The sequence below is a fragment of the Maylandia zebra genome, linkage group LG4 (assembly GCF_041146795.1).
Source record: "Maylandia zebra isolate NMK-2024a linkage group LG4, Mzebra_GT3a, whole genome shotgun sequence".
NCBI classification, from domain to species: domain Eukaryota; kingdom Metazoa; phylum Chordata; class Actinopteri; order Cichliformes; family Cichlidae; genus Maylandia; species Maylandia zebra.
The window spans coordinates 14268822-14283558 of record NC_135170.1 but is presented as its reverse complement, the minus strand read 5'-3'; the positions used below and the strand labels follow the sequence as shown (position 1 = coordinate 14283558).

The 14737-nt window shown below is 43.3% G+C and overlaps 2 protein-coding genes across 5 annotated transcripts in view; one reads left to right on the top strand and one right to left on the bottom strand.

Moving 5' to 3' along the window:
* mmd2a (monocyte to macrophage differentiation-associated 2a) overlaps positions 1-10680 on the top strand; it is a 24127-nt gene extending 13447 nt beyond the window's left edge. For 2 of the 3 annotated variants that reach the window (XM_076883020.1, XM_004560744.5), the window contains 2 exons: positions 1260-1456; positions 3454-5296. In XM_076883020.1, coding sequence (XP_076739135.1) covers positions 1260-1456; positions 3454-3559 — 303 coding nt within the window. In that variant the 3' untranslated portion in view covers positions 3560-5296. Of the gene's footprint in view, positions 1-1259; positions 1457-3453; positions 5297-9755 lie in introns of those variants that run through there. The other variant, XM_076883019.1, reaches the window with a different exon arrangement.
* Positions 5296-14737, bottom strand: ap5z1 (adaptor related protein complex 5 subunit zeta 1). 2 transcript variants are annotated; one of them, XM_004560742.4, is made up of 18 exons: positions 14599-14737; positions 14143-14280; positions 13149-13329; positions 12742-12892; positions 12279-12391; positions 11930-12095; positions 11611-11658; positions 9210-9350; positions 9074-9111; positions 7673-7835; positions 7333-7511; positions 7106-7248; positions 6893-7011; positions 6528-6655; positions 6325-6422; positions 6100-6232; positions 5763-5977; positions 5296-5664 (listed from the first exon to the last, which is right to left on the bottom strand). In XM_004560742.4, exons 1-18 carry the CDS (start codon positions 14637-14639, stop codon positions 5412-5414), a joined length of 2448 nt encoding a protein of 815 aa, XP_004560799.3. In that variant the 5' UTR covers positions 14640-14737; the 3' UTR covers positions 5296-5411. The 2 variants fall into 2 exon arrangements, with proteins under 2 accessions (XP_004560799.3, XP_004560800.3); XM_004560743.4 differs by lacking the exon at positions 11611-11658.

Sequence of the window (14737 nt, the reverse complement as noted above, 5' to 3'; positions counted from 1 at the left end):
TATAGAAGCCTGAAATTGTCACTTTGAGGGTAAGACAGTCAACACCTACTGAAGTAGCTGCCACGTTCACTTACAGCCCGAGCCGTTATGGAGTGATTTCTTTTTCATGTCCCCCTGAAGATAAAGGTAGTAACGTAGCTCATTCTCTGGCTCCATAAATCACGCTGTGTTTTAGTTTCATGTCTGAGAAATTGTATTTCTTGACATCTCTTTTATTAAAGGGAAAAGCTGGCATAAATCTTATAGTCATATTTTATAAAAAGGCCTTAAACAATGTGCTCAGAACCTGAATCTGATTCCTTTGGGTTTCTTTTACCCACATGGAGCTCCAGGCCCTTATTTTTCGTAGCACTTCATAGTTATGGTGCAATTTTCTAATGTCTATTTGAAAATTCATGCTCCAGATTTCAGTGCATAAAAACACATGAAGGACAGAAGAAACAGAAATCATTTAGGCCAGGCAGGGCATGACTTGATATACAGTATACTCCCAAAGGTATTCACTCACCCATGCAAATCACTGAATTTAGGTTTTCTAATCACTTTCATGGTCACAGGTGTATAAAACCTGGCATCTAGGCATGCAGACTGCTTCTAAAGATGTCAGGAAATCAGCGAATTCCAGCATGGTACTGTGATAGTCCAGCCCAGTCATGAAATTTTCTCACTACTAAATATTCCACAATCAGCTGTTAGTGGTATTATAACAAAACGGAAGCGACAGGAAACGACACCAACTCAGGCACAAAGCGGTAGGTCGCACAAATTCCAACATGCACCTCAAAATCACGTGTTATTACAATGTAAGGATAAGTGGTTAGGATAGTCCGTGATACAGCCTGGGCCCTTAATAAGTCAACGTAACAAACATTGTTGGTCTGATCTTCTAAAATAACCAAAAACTACTCATTACTCAGTATAATTTGTTGCTTCTTTCTTTTAAAGCTTTGTTATCATGCTGTACCTACAGGTAAGGAATTTTAGGTATATAAAGTTACACTCTAACCTGTGAAAAAGTCCTTGGTAAATGTTGGAAAACTACACCAAGTATTGGGCTGTTCGATGAAGTGCTACTCCGTCTTTTATGGAGTGGGCATGTAAAACGGCATTTCTCAAAAATTTGGGAAACCTCTTTTAAATAAGAGTATTTCTTATTTCAGATGAATTCAACCAAAAACTGGATACATCTTTAGCAAACAAATATACAGTTAAATAAAGCATCTTTAAATTAAATACCAGCAAACTTTCCTATGTTCCAGGTGGAGCGCACAGGTGTGTGTGAACTGGCCGTGGGAGGTGTCTTCTATGGAGTAGGCGTGGTCTTCTTTAAGAGCGATGGCCTTGTGCCATTCGCCCATGCGATCTGGCATCTATTTGTGGCCGTTGGAGCAGGCATTCACTATTACGCCATCTGGAGGTACCTGTATTTACCGGGGACACAGCTGCAGACGTCGAGGTGACCGGCTGCATACTGACGTTAAGCGTTTCCATGCCGACAGGCTGAATGACAAAAGTGCATTTCATGTAGTTAGGACGTTAGTGTTTTGACTACGGTAAGCTTCACTTACGAAGCTGGGCCACCGGGGACCAATTTTTGTACTGTGTGCTGACTATATAACATCTAGCCTCACTACACCAAATTGACGCTAATTTATAATGTCTAATTCTGCTCTTTTAGACGTAATTAGCGACACTGACACTGGTTTGCGTGCCATGTTGACTGTCTGTAGTGTTTCAGACGAGATCCGAGTGCCAGGCCTGCATTATGAAATCTTCCTTCCTGCTTATCTCCGCCAGTTAGAGGAATAGTTTCTAATTTTGGAAAATGTGTTTATTTTCTATCAGAGGTAGATGAGAAGATTGATAACAATCTATAATGTTTGTGGTAACCACGATACTGTGCACAGACATGTTCAGATCTACAGATTCTACATCGCGCCATCAGAGAGACATTTGATCACGTCAACGATCTGACCCCTCAAAGAGCCCTGATCCCAGACAGACATCATGGAATCAGTTTGGGATCACATGAACAGAAGCAACAGCTTCAGGTTATATTTCACCATGTTTCAAACATCCTCAGTGACGGGCATCCTGAAAAACACGGTTCAAGTGCAATGAAGGAGAACGGGTGCAAATTCAGACCTGAAAATAATGCTCAGTGTTTTGTTACGGCCTGCGGTTGAGCGTTGAGGTTGGACAGCGGTGTGCACTGGTGCGTCACAGCCTGCTCGGAGGTTTGCTTTTGCCTGGGGGGTGTTGGAGGTGTTGCCCCATCACTTGTAAACCCCGCCGAATTATTTAAAGCATTTCATTCCTATTATAAAAAATAGACATCATCTATTTTGCACAGTGGCACGGCAGTTGCCGCACAGCGAGAAGGTCCTGAGTTCAATTCCACCATCAGGCCGGGGTCTTTCTGTGTGGAGTTTGCATGTTCTCCCCGTGTTTGCGTGGGTTCCCTCGAGGTACTCCGGCTTCCTCCCACTGTCCAAAGACATGCAGCTTGTGGGGATAGGTTAATTGGATAATCCAAATTGCCACTAGGTGTGAATGTGCGAGTGAATGTGAGTGTGAATGGTTGTCTGTCTCTGTGTGTTAGCCCTGTGACAGACAGGCGACCTGTCCAGGTTGTACCCCGCCTCTCGCCCTATGACAGCTGGGATAGGCTCCAGCGCCCCTGAAAAGGAAAAAGCGGAAGTAAATAGATGGATGGATCTTTTGATGGGCTCTTACCGGCAAATATGTAAGCAATCAGGAGATACAACTCCATTGCTACACAAGCACTCACAGTACACTTAGCTTTAAACCCCTGCACACCACTCAGGTTTCTTGACTCATTGTTGCTGATGCTGTTGCACTGACAGACATTTACTTCCTAAAATACACTGTTATAAAAAAAGAAACACATTTTAATCAGATTATAGCATCAAGTCAATTAAACCTCTGGGGCATTGATCTGGTCTCTAGCAGAAGGTGTTTTCAGTCAGTTTCAGCTGCTTTAGTGTTGATGAAAAACAACAGGTGCACTAGAGAGGCAACAATGAGACCCCCACCAAAACAGGAATGGTTTTACAGGTGGAGGCTATTTTTCCCTCCCCATCTTTTTTGATTCTTTTTTTCCACTACTTTTGCGTTTGACTAGGGTCAGTGTCAGACAGTCATGCTGGATATCTGTGCTGATATGAACTGGGTAATGTTTTAACTCATCAGCTGGATCGGCATCTGCTTCTTTGTGTAAGGAGGAACATAATGAGCACTGCCAGAGCCACAAAATGACCCCCTGGAGGCCACCAAACAATTTGAAACAGACTTCATGAGAGTGGCTTGATGGGCCGATGTCCTCTAGTGGACCCTGTGCTCACTGCCTGGAAACATAGAGCCTGATTAATATTTGCTATAGAATACCAGAATTATCAGGTCCACCACTGACACCCTGTGCCTTTCACACAGATTCACCCACGTGACACAGATGAAAAGGCCTGAAGCAGCAGAGGAAAACATTATACTGCCAGTAACATTGTCCAGCATGACTGATTTGGTGGTAGATCAGACATAGTCTGGGGAGCCATATCCTCTACAGGCAACGGCACCATGACTGCCATTTGGTGTTGGGATGAAACCTTTGGACCTCACAGACCCTACAATGGTGCAGTGTGTACTGGGTTCCTCCTGCTGCATGACAATGCCTGGCCTCATGTAGTAAGAGTATGCAGGCAGTTTCTTGGAGGATGAAAGACTTGATACTACTGACTGCCCGCGATTCTCACCAAATCCACCTCTGGGACATCGTGTTTCAGTCCATCCGACGCCACCAGGCTGCACCTCAGATTGTCCAGGAGCTCAGTGATGTCGTGGTCCAGATAAAGATTTCAGGGTATCTTTGAATTCAGCCCTCTGTAGGTTGATCATTTTAATTTCCTTCAAACGGTGTGTCATCTTTTGGTTCCTCATTACCCGTTCCATATGGTTTTCTTTCCCACTGAGATATTTTGTGTATTTTAAAGTGTTCCTTTTGTCCACACCAGCTGCTCAACTGTTGGTCACGACTATTCTGGGCATTATTTTACAAGCATGAGGTTACTGGAAAATCAATAAAGAAACCAGAGTATCACTATTTTTATGCCAGACTAGTAAAACTGTAAGAGTCTTATCGATCTTCTCGTCTTTACAAGAATATATATGCACTTTCCCAAAATAATGAAGCTTTACTTACTGGCATATCTGTTACTGAGCATTCCTAAGCTGTTAAACTCCCTACTTTCAGTAATCCAACCACAACTAATGTGCCAAAACTCACTACACAGGAATCCCTTTCTGCTGTTGGTGCTACATCCTTGCTCGGTGGTAAAATATGACAGTCAGGAAGTCGCCCAACAAAGCTGCCATTGACAGGCTTTCAATATTGATTTGGCTGTAAAAGCTGTTACAGATTTTTACCACCTTATGTGACCCCTTGAACATTTATGGACGATCTGAGAACTGTCGACATTGCCTGGGACGAAGCTGAAGCAGTCGCTGCTGACCGACATCGATGGAGATCACTAGCTGCCCGATGCGCCGCTCGGCGTAGGAGGAACTAAGTGCTAAGTAATGTGACCCCTTGAGAGGATCTGCTTTTGACTTCTGTTCATTTTCACAGTACATGCACGACCCCTGGTTTCGTAATTAAACATACTCATCTTTGGCCGACTGAGACCGAATTAAGCAATCTGCAGACAGACTTTAAGGTCACACATGTCTGTGTGACACACTGTAGCCAGACTGTAAATGATCAACCTGATGATAAGAGACGCGAGTAGAACCAGCTACTCGTGTGTGACTGTGACTCAGCTTTGAGTTTTATTTTTTTTGACTTGTGTTCCAATTTAATTTTCCTAAAACTGTCATTTGATTTAAAAGACAAAGAAGTCCGTCTCATTATGAAAATGTCAAGGTCTAATGCATTTCGTGTCCCGTTCAGGGGAATTTTAATGCCAGTTGTTTTGTCTAAATGGTGCGCTCTTGACTTCTGAGCACTTTTCTATCAACACTGATGTGTAACGTAGAATTTGCTACAGTCCTCTGACTACGACAGAATCAACGTAGCTCGTAAATGCAAATTTCTATTTCCACATTTCAAGATTTTCTTAACTTCTAGTACTTTCATTACTTCTGTTTTAATTCTTGAAAACAGAGCACCTACTCAGGAAATGAGCAATTTTTTAATCTTTTTTTTTTTAATCAGATGATCTATTTTGTAAAATGATATTTCTGTCAAATCACTGTAATAAAGAAGAAAAATATTACACTGAAAGGGATCTGTGTGTTTTATGAAAATCATATCAGCGTCAACATCAAACAAATCAATTACAAAAATGCATTGTCAGCGCAGGATGATGTTGCGTTTTGTACATGAGTGTGTGTTTGTGTCACTGTGAGTGTGTGAGGCTTGTGAGGGCTCGCAGTTGAAGCGGCAATGCCACATTAGTGTCTCTGTGCCACTGCGGTGCGATGACATGGGGAGGTGGTGTCAGGACACTCTGAGCTACGCCGGGGGCCTTCAGCAGCGACCACAACTCCTCCCCTCGTGTTACTATAGCAACGAGGTCCTCCTCATCAGAGCACCAGGCAACCGATCCGCTTCTGGTTACAGTTCTTAGTTTAGAGAGGAACAGAGACACCCTAAAAAGAAAAACAAAACACACACAAATGATATCAGAACATTACAAAGTCCTGGATGAAGAAAAGAAAATATTGCATCTTTAAAAAGAGTCTGTTACCGAGGTATGAGGTCATGTGACCGTGACGCCAGCTTAGCGAGAGCGCTCATTAAAGTGTTGATGACTTTAGGGGCCGGGCAAACCGTTCCAGTTGGAGGGGCAGACGAAGTGATCTCAAACAGCACCGCCTCCAGTGCTTCAAAACAGGAAGTGATGAGGCTCACGGAACAGCGAGAGTCACATGACACAGAGAGGTACTCTCCCAGCACCCACACCTGAGAGACAAACAAGCTCAGTGCTGTTTCCGCATCAGGTTTTGAGCAAATGCTGAAATGTGAGAAGCACTGGGTTTTTGCACATAACCCAAGATACACAGAAGAGTCAGCACTCTCTTTACCACATGTGTATAGAGTTCCTCTTTGCTGTAGACGTTGGCTGTGCTTCCAGCAAACTCCAGCAGCTCGTGGGACTGGTTCACGACCAGAGAGGGGTGGAGCTTACATAGCCTCAACAGGTGGCAGCTGAACACCCTGCAGAAACAGTGAGAAGTGGTTGGAGCGAGTGAGTGAGGAGATGAAGATGAGAGTGAGGCAGCCAGCAGCGCTTTAGTGTTTCGGTGTACCGGTGTATCTCTTTGATGTACGCAGGGATGTTAAGGAGCAGGCTGCTTCTCTCCAGCATCACCAGAATCAAATGAGCCAAAAGCTTCTCGTCAGCGATCTGAAAGAGACGCGCGACATATTTTTTTAATAAGGTGTATATTGTAAACTGCAACACAGCAAGTACAGACGCAACGAATTTGTAAAGAATGTCGAATCTTTTCACCGTAACAATTGTGTTGAAGAAAACGTGCAACAACACGGGGACCGTCCGAGCACACTGAGTGACTCTCGGCCAGTCAGCAGCTTCAACCAGCAGCTCGTGGAGCGTGCTCAGTCGGTCAATTGTGTCACCTAAACAGGGAGATACAAAATTACAATGATTTCATTGGCTAGAGCATAATTTAAGAAGCTACCTGCCCCTGCTGCTTAGATTTAAACAGAATTACAGAAGAAACAAAAAGCAAATATACTGTGTGTGCAGTGAAGAGAAGACAGGAAAGCAGGGAGGAGCCTTGGGTCAGAGCAGACCTGGAACAGTTTGGCCTTTTATTCTTATTTGATTTCCTTCTGTTCTGTGACTTGTCCTACCTGAGCCTGCCTCCGTTCGGAGCACGAAGAGGAAAAGCCCTCTGAAAGAAGGGTTTCGAAATGCATCCAGTGACACGAAGCTGCGACCGACTGGCTCAGAGATGGGCAAACATGTGGACCTGTGACACATGAGACCCAGTGAGACAGGGATAAAAACTGTGCATGTAACCAAATCCCTGTGGGAAGCAGTTTTTCTCCTGCGTGTGCCTGAACCTGTGCTGCAGGACCAGCGTGGCAGAGAGACAGGGCAGGTCAAGCAGGGTGTGAAGCAGCTCCACCGCAGTTCCAGTTGTAACCATAGAGGGCAGCAGATCCACAAAGTCGTCCACCATCGCTGGACTGTCCCATGCTAAAAACTACACAGAAAAAGAAAACATGTAAGGAATAAAAAGCACATCCACAATCTAACAATTGTTGCACATGTTTTCTCAGCTTTTCACCTTCAACAGATTTGGAAAGTAGAGCGTGTACTGTGGAACCCGAAGCTCTATGCTTTCCACGTTAAGTCGAAGGAAGCGTAGAAGCTCGTGTGCCAGGAATGGGTCATTGAAAAGCTCCGTAGGAAACCGACCGAACACCACCTTCCACACGTTCTCACAGTCCACTGCAGCCATCTCGCCTGATCGGATACAAATAAACATATTCAACCTTGCACGCACAGAAAAAGGGGTCATGTATGATGTCATCGTGTGAGCAACCAATTTACAGTGAACACACGTGACCCTGTTTTCCGTTCTAAACTTGTGGCAGCTGCGAGCACATGTTGCTGTGTATGCGCACCGTGGTTGAGGTAGAACTGTGCTATGGGCAGCAGGACTCTGGCATTCGACAGCTCTGAGCTGAGGCGACCAAAGAGAGCCTTTATGCAGGGGAAGGTCCTGTAGACCAGCGAGGCGTCCTCAGCACACACGCAGTCCAGGATGCACACGGCCTCCACCAGACACTGAAACAGGAAACAGGACACAAGGGCAGCAGAATAAATCTTGATAACACTGCAGAACTTTCTTTTGGTTAACACCAGTGGTTTCTCTAATGCAGGGGTGTCAAACATAAGGCCCTAGGGTTAGAATCGGCCTGCCGAGGAATCCAATCCAGCCCACTAGAAAATGTGAAGGAGGGCTTAGTTTTTACACGCTAACTACATTTTCGTAGCTTTTACAGCTTTTCCAACCGATAAAAACCTCAGTCATGGCCAATCATACTGCACTAAAAAACCAAAGTAATAGATAAACGTCTTAATGACAGAAGAGTTCCTCTTTTTTATTATCTACAACAGAAATGTCTTTTTTTTATAGTGGGTCTGGAGTTTAAAAAAAGATTCTCTGTACACGTCTATTCCTTACAATTTAATCATGCTGACAGGTTTCCTCCACTTACTGCAGCTGCATTTCTCAATTGTGTCAAAAATCAGAGATGCACTGTTGAAACTGCACTTCTTTTCTCTTATATGAAGCTATCTGAGGGACTCGGTGCAGTTAAACAACACAGGAAGGGGAGTTTTCTCTGGTCTGGCCCCTTTCAGGTCAGAGTGGGCTGTGACGTCAAGGGGTGATGTCACCGCCCAGACTTGATGTCTGGTTCAGCAACATTTATCCCCAAATGAAGAATGACTGAGCACTTTATGCACTCAACAGCTGTAAACAACCTCCAGAGGGATACATTCCACCTTCCCTTTGAGTCACTAATTCACATAGTTTGGCTCTTTTTTGTTTTGACATGTTTCTATTTATTTACATTATACTGCAAGTCATTCCCAAACTGTGTTACATATCCACAGAACTCAGAAAAACAAGTCAAACTGTGAGCTTGTATCAGCAAACAGCAGTGCATCTTACAACACCATTGTGTGGAAGTGTAACGCAAAGAATGTAAAATGTAATTAGGGGGTTAGGGGCAGAAAAGGACAGTGTAGATCAGCAACTGAGCCAGACTAAGCCAAGCATCCTATCTAGGTCTCCTTCTTTCAGCCTGACTTCTTAAACAGAACACCAGGAGGCGCTCTTTACTACAACACAGTGAACAGGAAAAGCTACAGTTATCTACATCAACACTGTGGCTCTTAGTTTAAGTATTAAAGGAAGTCAGGCTAAAAGTGTCTAAAAGTGATTTAAACCCCTCAGTTTTACAAACTGCACCATGAAATGTGTTTCCATAGTGATAATAAGTGATCTGCAGACTCACCGCTTTTTGCAGTTCTGTATCGGTCTTCTTGTGTGCCTCTGATGGAAAGAGAACAAATAAAGATCCGTGCATGAGGAATTCTGCTACGCGTCTCACTTTTCTCTCACCCGGTGCAATTTAATGCGCACACACTCACTGCGGTCGCTCTGTTCGATGAGGCGCTGGCAGTACTGGAAAGCCTTCTCTCTGAGACGCTCCTTTGGAGGCAGCAGTCGGCTGGAGGAGGACGTCGCCGAAACCATAGAAACTACGGACCCGTCCACCTCCGATCGGTCATCTGTGACAACGTGTAACGGCTTGGGAATTAGAGGTCGTGACCTTCTCGGTATAATGATTCGTGATTAAGGTCTATATCCGATTGCTCCGAACACATCAGGAGTCGGAGTTAAATTGTGTTTCTGATGATGTTAAGTAGAATCACTACAGGTTAGTAAAATGCCTCATGCCTCGACTGAAACCTACTGTTGCGGTCTCTAATTTCACCTCTTAGAACACACAGAAATGAAAGAAATCAACACAAATGTGCTCATATTTTTGTGATGTTAATCAAAGCTTAGTTACAGTATTCTTAAAGTGTACCATGCAAGGGATCAAAAGAAGCATTATTAGACCACATTAGCTAGTAATAACTTTGATATACACTTTCATTTTAGGAACCTTGTTTTCTTTGCTCATATTTCAGACTCCAGTACTGTGAAGCAGGATTTGAGGCTCTGTAAGCTAACATCAAGTTTAACCCTTGGATTTCAATATCATGAAGGGCGTTCCCATCTTACTGGGATTCACCATCATAGCACCCACAGCACAACCTGCTCCAGGACAGATCCACATGACTACCAAAACACCACCTATTGACCCTGCTGCACAGACAGTGACAGGATCTCCCTTTTAGAGACCGTCTAAATCCCGACAAGCATCAATAAGAGACACAAATTCTCAACACAGGGAGCATTACTCCAGTCCAGGTTTGAAAGAAAAGGGGACACTGGACTTTCACTGTTTTAGCCATAACAGATCAGCTCCCTGATAGCAACACCCTGAACCGCTGTTACATGCAGGACGGATTCATGCTTCTGTGCTGTTTACACCAAATTCTGACCATCTGAATGTTGCTGCAGAAACTGAGATGTAACCGGGCAATGTTTTCCCGATCATCTTTTGTCCGATTTTGGTGAGCATGTGTGAATTGTAACCACACTTTCCTGTTCTTAGGTGACAAGAGTGGCACTCGATACGTTCTTGTGCTGCTCCATCTCATCTGCATATTTTGGTTGCAACGAGTTGTTATTTGACTTCTAAGTCTTGTAAACTTGAAGCGTCCTGACAATTCCGTCTTCCACAAATGACTCGATTTTCTTTTCATTTTCCTCAAATTTGTATTCTTGTGGGACATTTATGGGTTTAGCCGTATCCATGTTTGCGTTTGGTCACGCCTCTTTTACATTAACCAGCTTTTAGCTTGATTTGGAAAATCTTGGCTGACTTGTCAGGCTGACGCTGCTCAGCAGAATTATGGTATAGCCAGGTAGTAAAACAGATCTCAGGGATCTGTTGAACTTTCTTTGGTAATCTGTAACTGTTTCCGTGCCAAATTATACAATTAAATCATTGCGAAAAATGTATGCCAGTTCAGAGTGATCAGAATATTAAGCTCACATAAATCCTTTACAGTTTTGGTAAAAGATTCAAAACGCCATCAGATTACAGTTTTATAATTCATGCTTACAAAAACATGTTTTGACCGTGTGGAGAAAGGCCAACCATCACTGCATGACTAAGACTAGCTTCATATTTTGTTTGTATCTTCGAGCCAGTCTGTGGGCGACACTGATTTACCCAAATCACTCATATCGGCATCTGTTTGTATCAGTGGATTCTGTATGAGGCCAACTGGACTGGATGAGTCACACTGACAATGTAAACAAAACAGCGTCTACGTTAAAACTGAACAAATTCACTTTGTTAACAGCAAACCGATGAACTGGCTCTCTGTGCACACAGGACTCATTAAGATCTTTAGCTTTAACATGAGCTCACTACCGAGGGCTAGATGTAAGTAACCATACACGTTTGAGAAAGTGACGATTATCACTGATGACACAATGACTAATAATTGTCGGAATGCTATTATAAGAAAGCAACACAGTCAAATTAGGGTCAAAGACCACAAACATCCAAACACAGAAGTTTCAAGATGAAATTGAACTTGCCGCCCACACTTTACACAACACATGCAATGTGTGGCTGTGTGGCATTTGCAGTTCAGCATCTCACCCTTAAAAGTGGCTGCTGTCAGAGCATATTTGATCATGATTAGGACCTCATAAGAAAAATTAGGGGAAGGCAAATGACTGTGGAAAGAGGAGGTTAAAAGTCAGAGATTATGATTTCTGATTAGAGACTTGTTTGTTAGTTAAAGTTTAGAGTTGTGAATTGATCTGTACCGCCTCCAGTTAAAGAACAGTGGGGGAGTTCAGCTTATTTAATTCTTAGAATCAGGCACATGCAGGGAAGGTTCACAACCTCTCATGTCTTACCATTTGAAAAGGAGTGGGAGACTGACAGGCTGAGTTGTAGCCTGTTTGCTGAAGATGATGAAAACACAGAGCAGGTCATCTGAGACTTAGTCATATGAAGCAATAACAGCCCTAATACATCCTACCTTGAAGCAAAGGCTCCTCAAAAAATAGAATAGTCATTCTTGGAGAAGTATTATACGGCCATTCAAAAACCTGCCATTTAAGCTAGTTTATAACTAATAGAAGCAAAAATGGCTCAGATGGGCAGAACTGTGGAGCTGTTTGTAAATAGAAACACATAAAAGTGTCACTAGCATATTACAGCAAATGGTCATACCTGCATCTACTGTGCTGCAGCTGGAATGGTAGGTGAGAAGCCAATGACGCAGCATGGAAAAGGAGTAGACGTTCATCCACTGGTCTTCAGTGAAGCCCTGACCCACACATAGGACAGTGAAGAAATCTCCGGACACAGACCCATCCAGCTCTGCTATAGGCACCGGCTGACAGTGGGAGAAGGGAAAAAATCCACAAGCAATCCAGTTTAGCTTTACTAACTTATATATTCACTAGTTCATTACCTTCCTGGAAGAGTCACAAGCTTAATGTAATCCTATACTTGCTAATACTAATAATACTTACCTAACTTACCTAATACTTGCTCAATATGAAAATTAACTGCTCACCTGACGGGATCTGGGCCCCGTGAAGAATCCTCCAGAGGAAGTCCCGACTCCCTGCATGACGCTAGCATAACGCAGCCAATCAACAAGCTTTTTGCTTACAAGGGTCATTTGATCTGCAGACAGTCAGAATTGGAGAGAGATCTGAGTGCAACTCTCTCCAGTGCAAACAACTTAAAGCAATAAGATAAGACACACGGAGGTGAATCCAGAGGTTTCCCTTTACCCCTCATTATCACTCTTCTCCAAATTAACTGTACTTTGAAGGACTAAACAGGCTTGAAAACACACAAAAATTTTCTTTATATACATTTTAATTTTATGAAATTACCAACAAACATAACACAGTGTGTTCTACACTGTATGAACAATTAGTTGGTGCACATAGCAGATGCAGGAAGTGATGTGGAATTATTTTTTACAACATTTGATAAAAGTCCAGATCTGTATCTGTATGTCCCGCTACCTTCGCTGAGGCACTCTGGGCTGTGTGTGAGGACGTTGTTGAGGACTGGCAGGGTGTGCATGAGCGAGTGAGTCGGCCCTTCAGACGGTCGACTCTCCAGATTGCGAAGGAGTTGAGTGCAGAGAGATGAAAGATCACCCTTGGATACAGCCTGTCAGGATTAAAAGTGTGAAAGAGGATTGCATTAGATAATGCCTTTAAAAAAGCCCAACAAGTAAGACACACACACACATACAACACAAACTGGGACTGTGTTACTAAATGTCTTCTATATTTAAAATTACAACAATACTGGCTAATTATTTTTCCAATATCCTGAGCTGAAAAAGGATGTGGTGAGTCTTTTAAATACATGTCTCACAGTAATGAAGAAGTAGGCTCAACCACACAATTTCAGTTCTGCCCACCTGTGAGAGCAGCAGACCAGCAGCGTGACTGTTCAGCTGACCGAGATTGTCCTGGTTGTAATTCAGCTCCTGACCAGTGAGGGGCAGCGTTTCTCTGAGCACAGCGGTGCTCAGCACCTGATGCTGCTCCGCAGGTGATGAGAGAAGCGCTACAAACCTCTTCTGGAGCTCTAAAGGCAGCCTTGGGTTGACGACAGCAGAAGAGAAATAAGACAACGCACTTATTTATCCCACAGTGATGCAGACCCAAGACATTTGGCTTGACTTGCTTTTTAATAATTATATTAAGCTGAGGGATAGATTTAAACATTATTACAACTTTAATTAAAAGTGTGGGAAGAAAGGGAAGCTGCTGTTTACTGTGAAAAAAAGACCACATGGAAAGTGAGAGGCTGAACTGTTGAAAACACTGCCTTTGAGAACACAGAGCAAAGGAACAGCAACTTGCAGACATAACAGCAAAATGTAAGACCTGACATTTATTCGTTTGAACTGCTGATTAGTGGAACTCTTAACGCTTAGGTGGTCACGGTGGATGAAACATAGTTTAGAGGTTGTTGCAAGCAAACAGATGACATAGGTGCTGATAAGATGATAGGCGCTGAGAGCAGAGGAGACCACGGCAGTGTGGAAATGTGGGTGTCTGATCACCGATTTCAACTCCGCCCCCAGTTTCTAGGCGTCCTGACTAAACCACAATCCCAAAGTTTTCAAAAGGAAACAGACATCGTGCACAGGAAGTGCTACTGAAATTGACAATAAAAAAAATGTAGTGTTTGCGTACCCTGAATCTCTGACACTAGTGAGGAAAGAGTGGGAGGAGGGAGTGAAAAAAGTGGGTTTAGAGAAAGAGATAAGTAGCTTAAGTTATAAGAAATGAATACACAAAGGTGGAGATGAATCATTAAGTTTAAAATGTAGAGCAGTGAGAATGAAAACTGGTATCAGCTCATCCACGACATGAAGTATGAGAGGCGTGGGTGGGAGTTCTTACGTTCGGGTGTACTTGGTGGCAGAAAGGATGAGGTGCAGCCTCTGCAGGGAGTCCACTGTGTCGTGACCGAGCTCCTTGCCCTGAAGCATCTTCATTAATCTGCTGTAAAACTTCTGCAGCTCAGACTCCTGAATCTCTCTGCAAACGACAGAGTGCGGCTGGTTTTGATCTCTTTAAAGACCCCTGACAGATCTCACGGAAGCTAAACACTCGTTGAAAAAAATAAAAATAAAACTCTGACAGAGTTATGTGACAGCGAACACATTTCTTTCTACTCAAGTTAAAGTCGCGAACGCTTTAAAGAGCCCTGAGAAGAATGTATCTTTAAAGTGCGTTTGAATAACATGGAGATATATTCAACATGCTAGCTAGCTTTAGTTTCAGTAGCTAAACAGATTAAAGGAAAGCGAAATGCGGGGAGAAAAAAAGAAAGCTATCCTTTCATTCTGCCCTTACCTTGCTTGTTTAATTAAACTCTCTGAAGCGTGAGAATACATTTTGAAAGAATATTATTCTGCCACATCTGTCTGAAGCGGAAGGTAAACAGTCCGTTTGCTAATCGAGTCCTGACTGGAATCACATGACGTGACTTTAG

Bases quoted from the DNA above. Each gene is read 5' to 3' on its own strand.
- ap5z1 (XM_004560742.4), bottom strand. From the start codon at position 14,639: ATGTATTCTCACGCTTCAGAGAGTTTAATTAAACAAGCAAG. The intron at 7,512-7,672 runs GTGCGCATACAC...GTATCCGATCAG, and splicing joins ACAGTTCTACCTCAACCACG to GCGAGATGGCTGCAGTGGAC. The intron at 5,978-6,099 runs GTAAAGAGAGTG...TTTGTCTCTCAG, and splicing joins AGGAACTCTATACACATGTG to GTGTGGGTGCTGGGAGAGTA.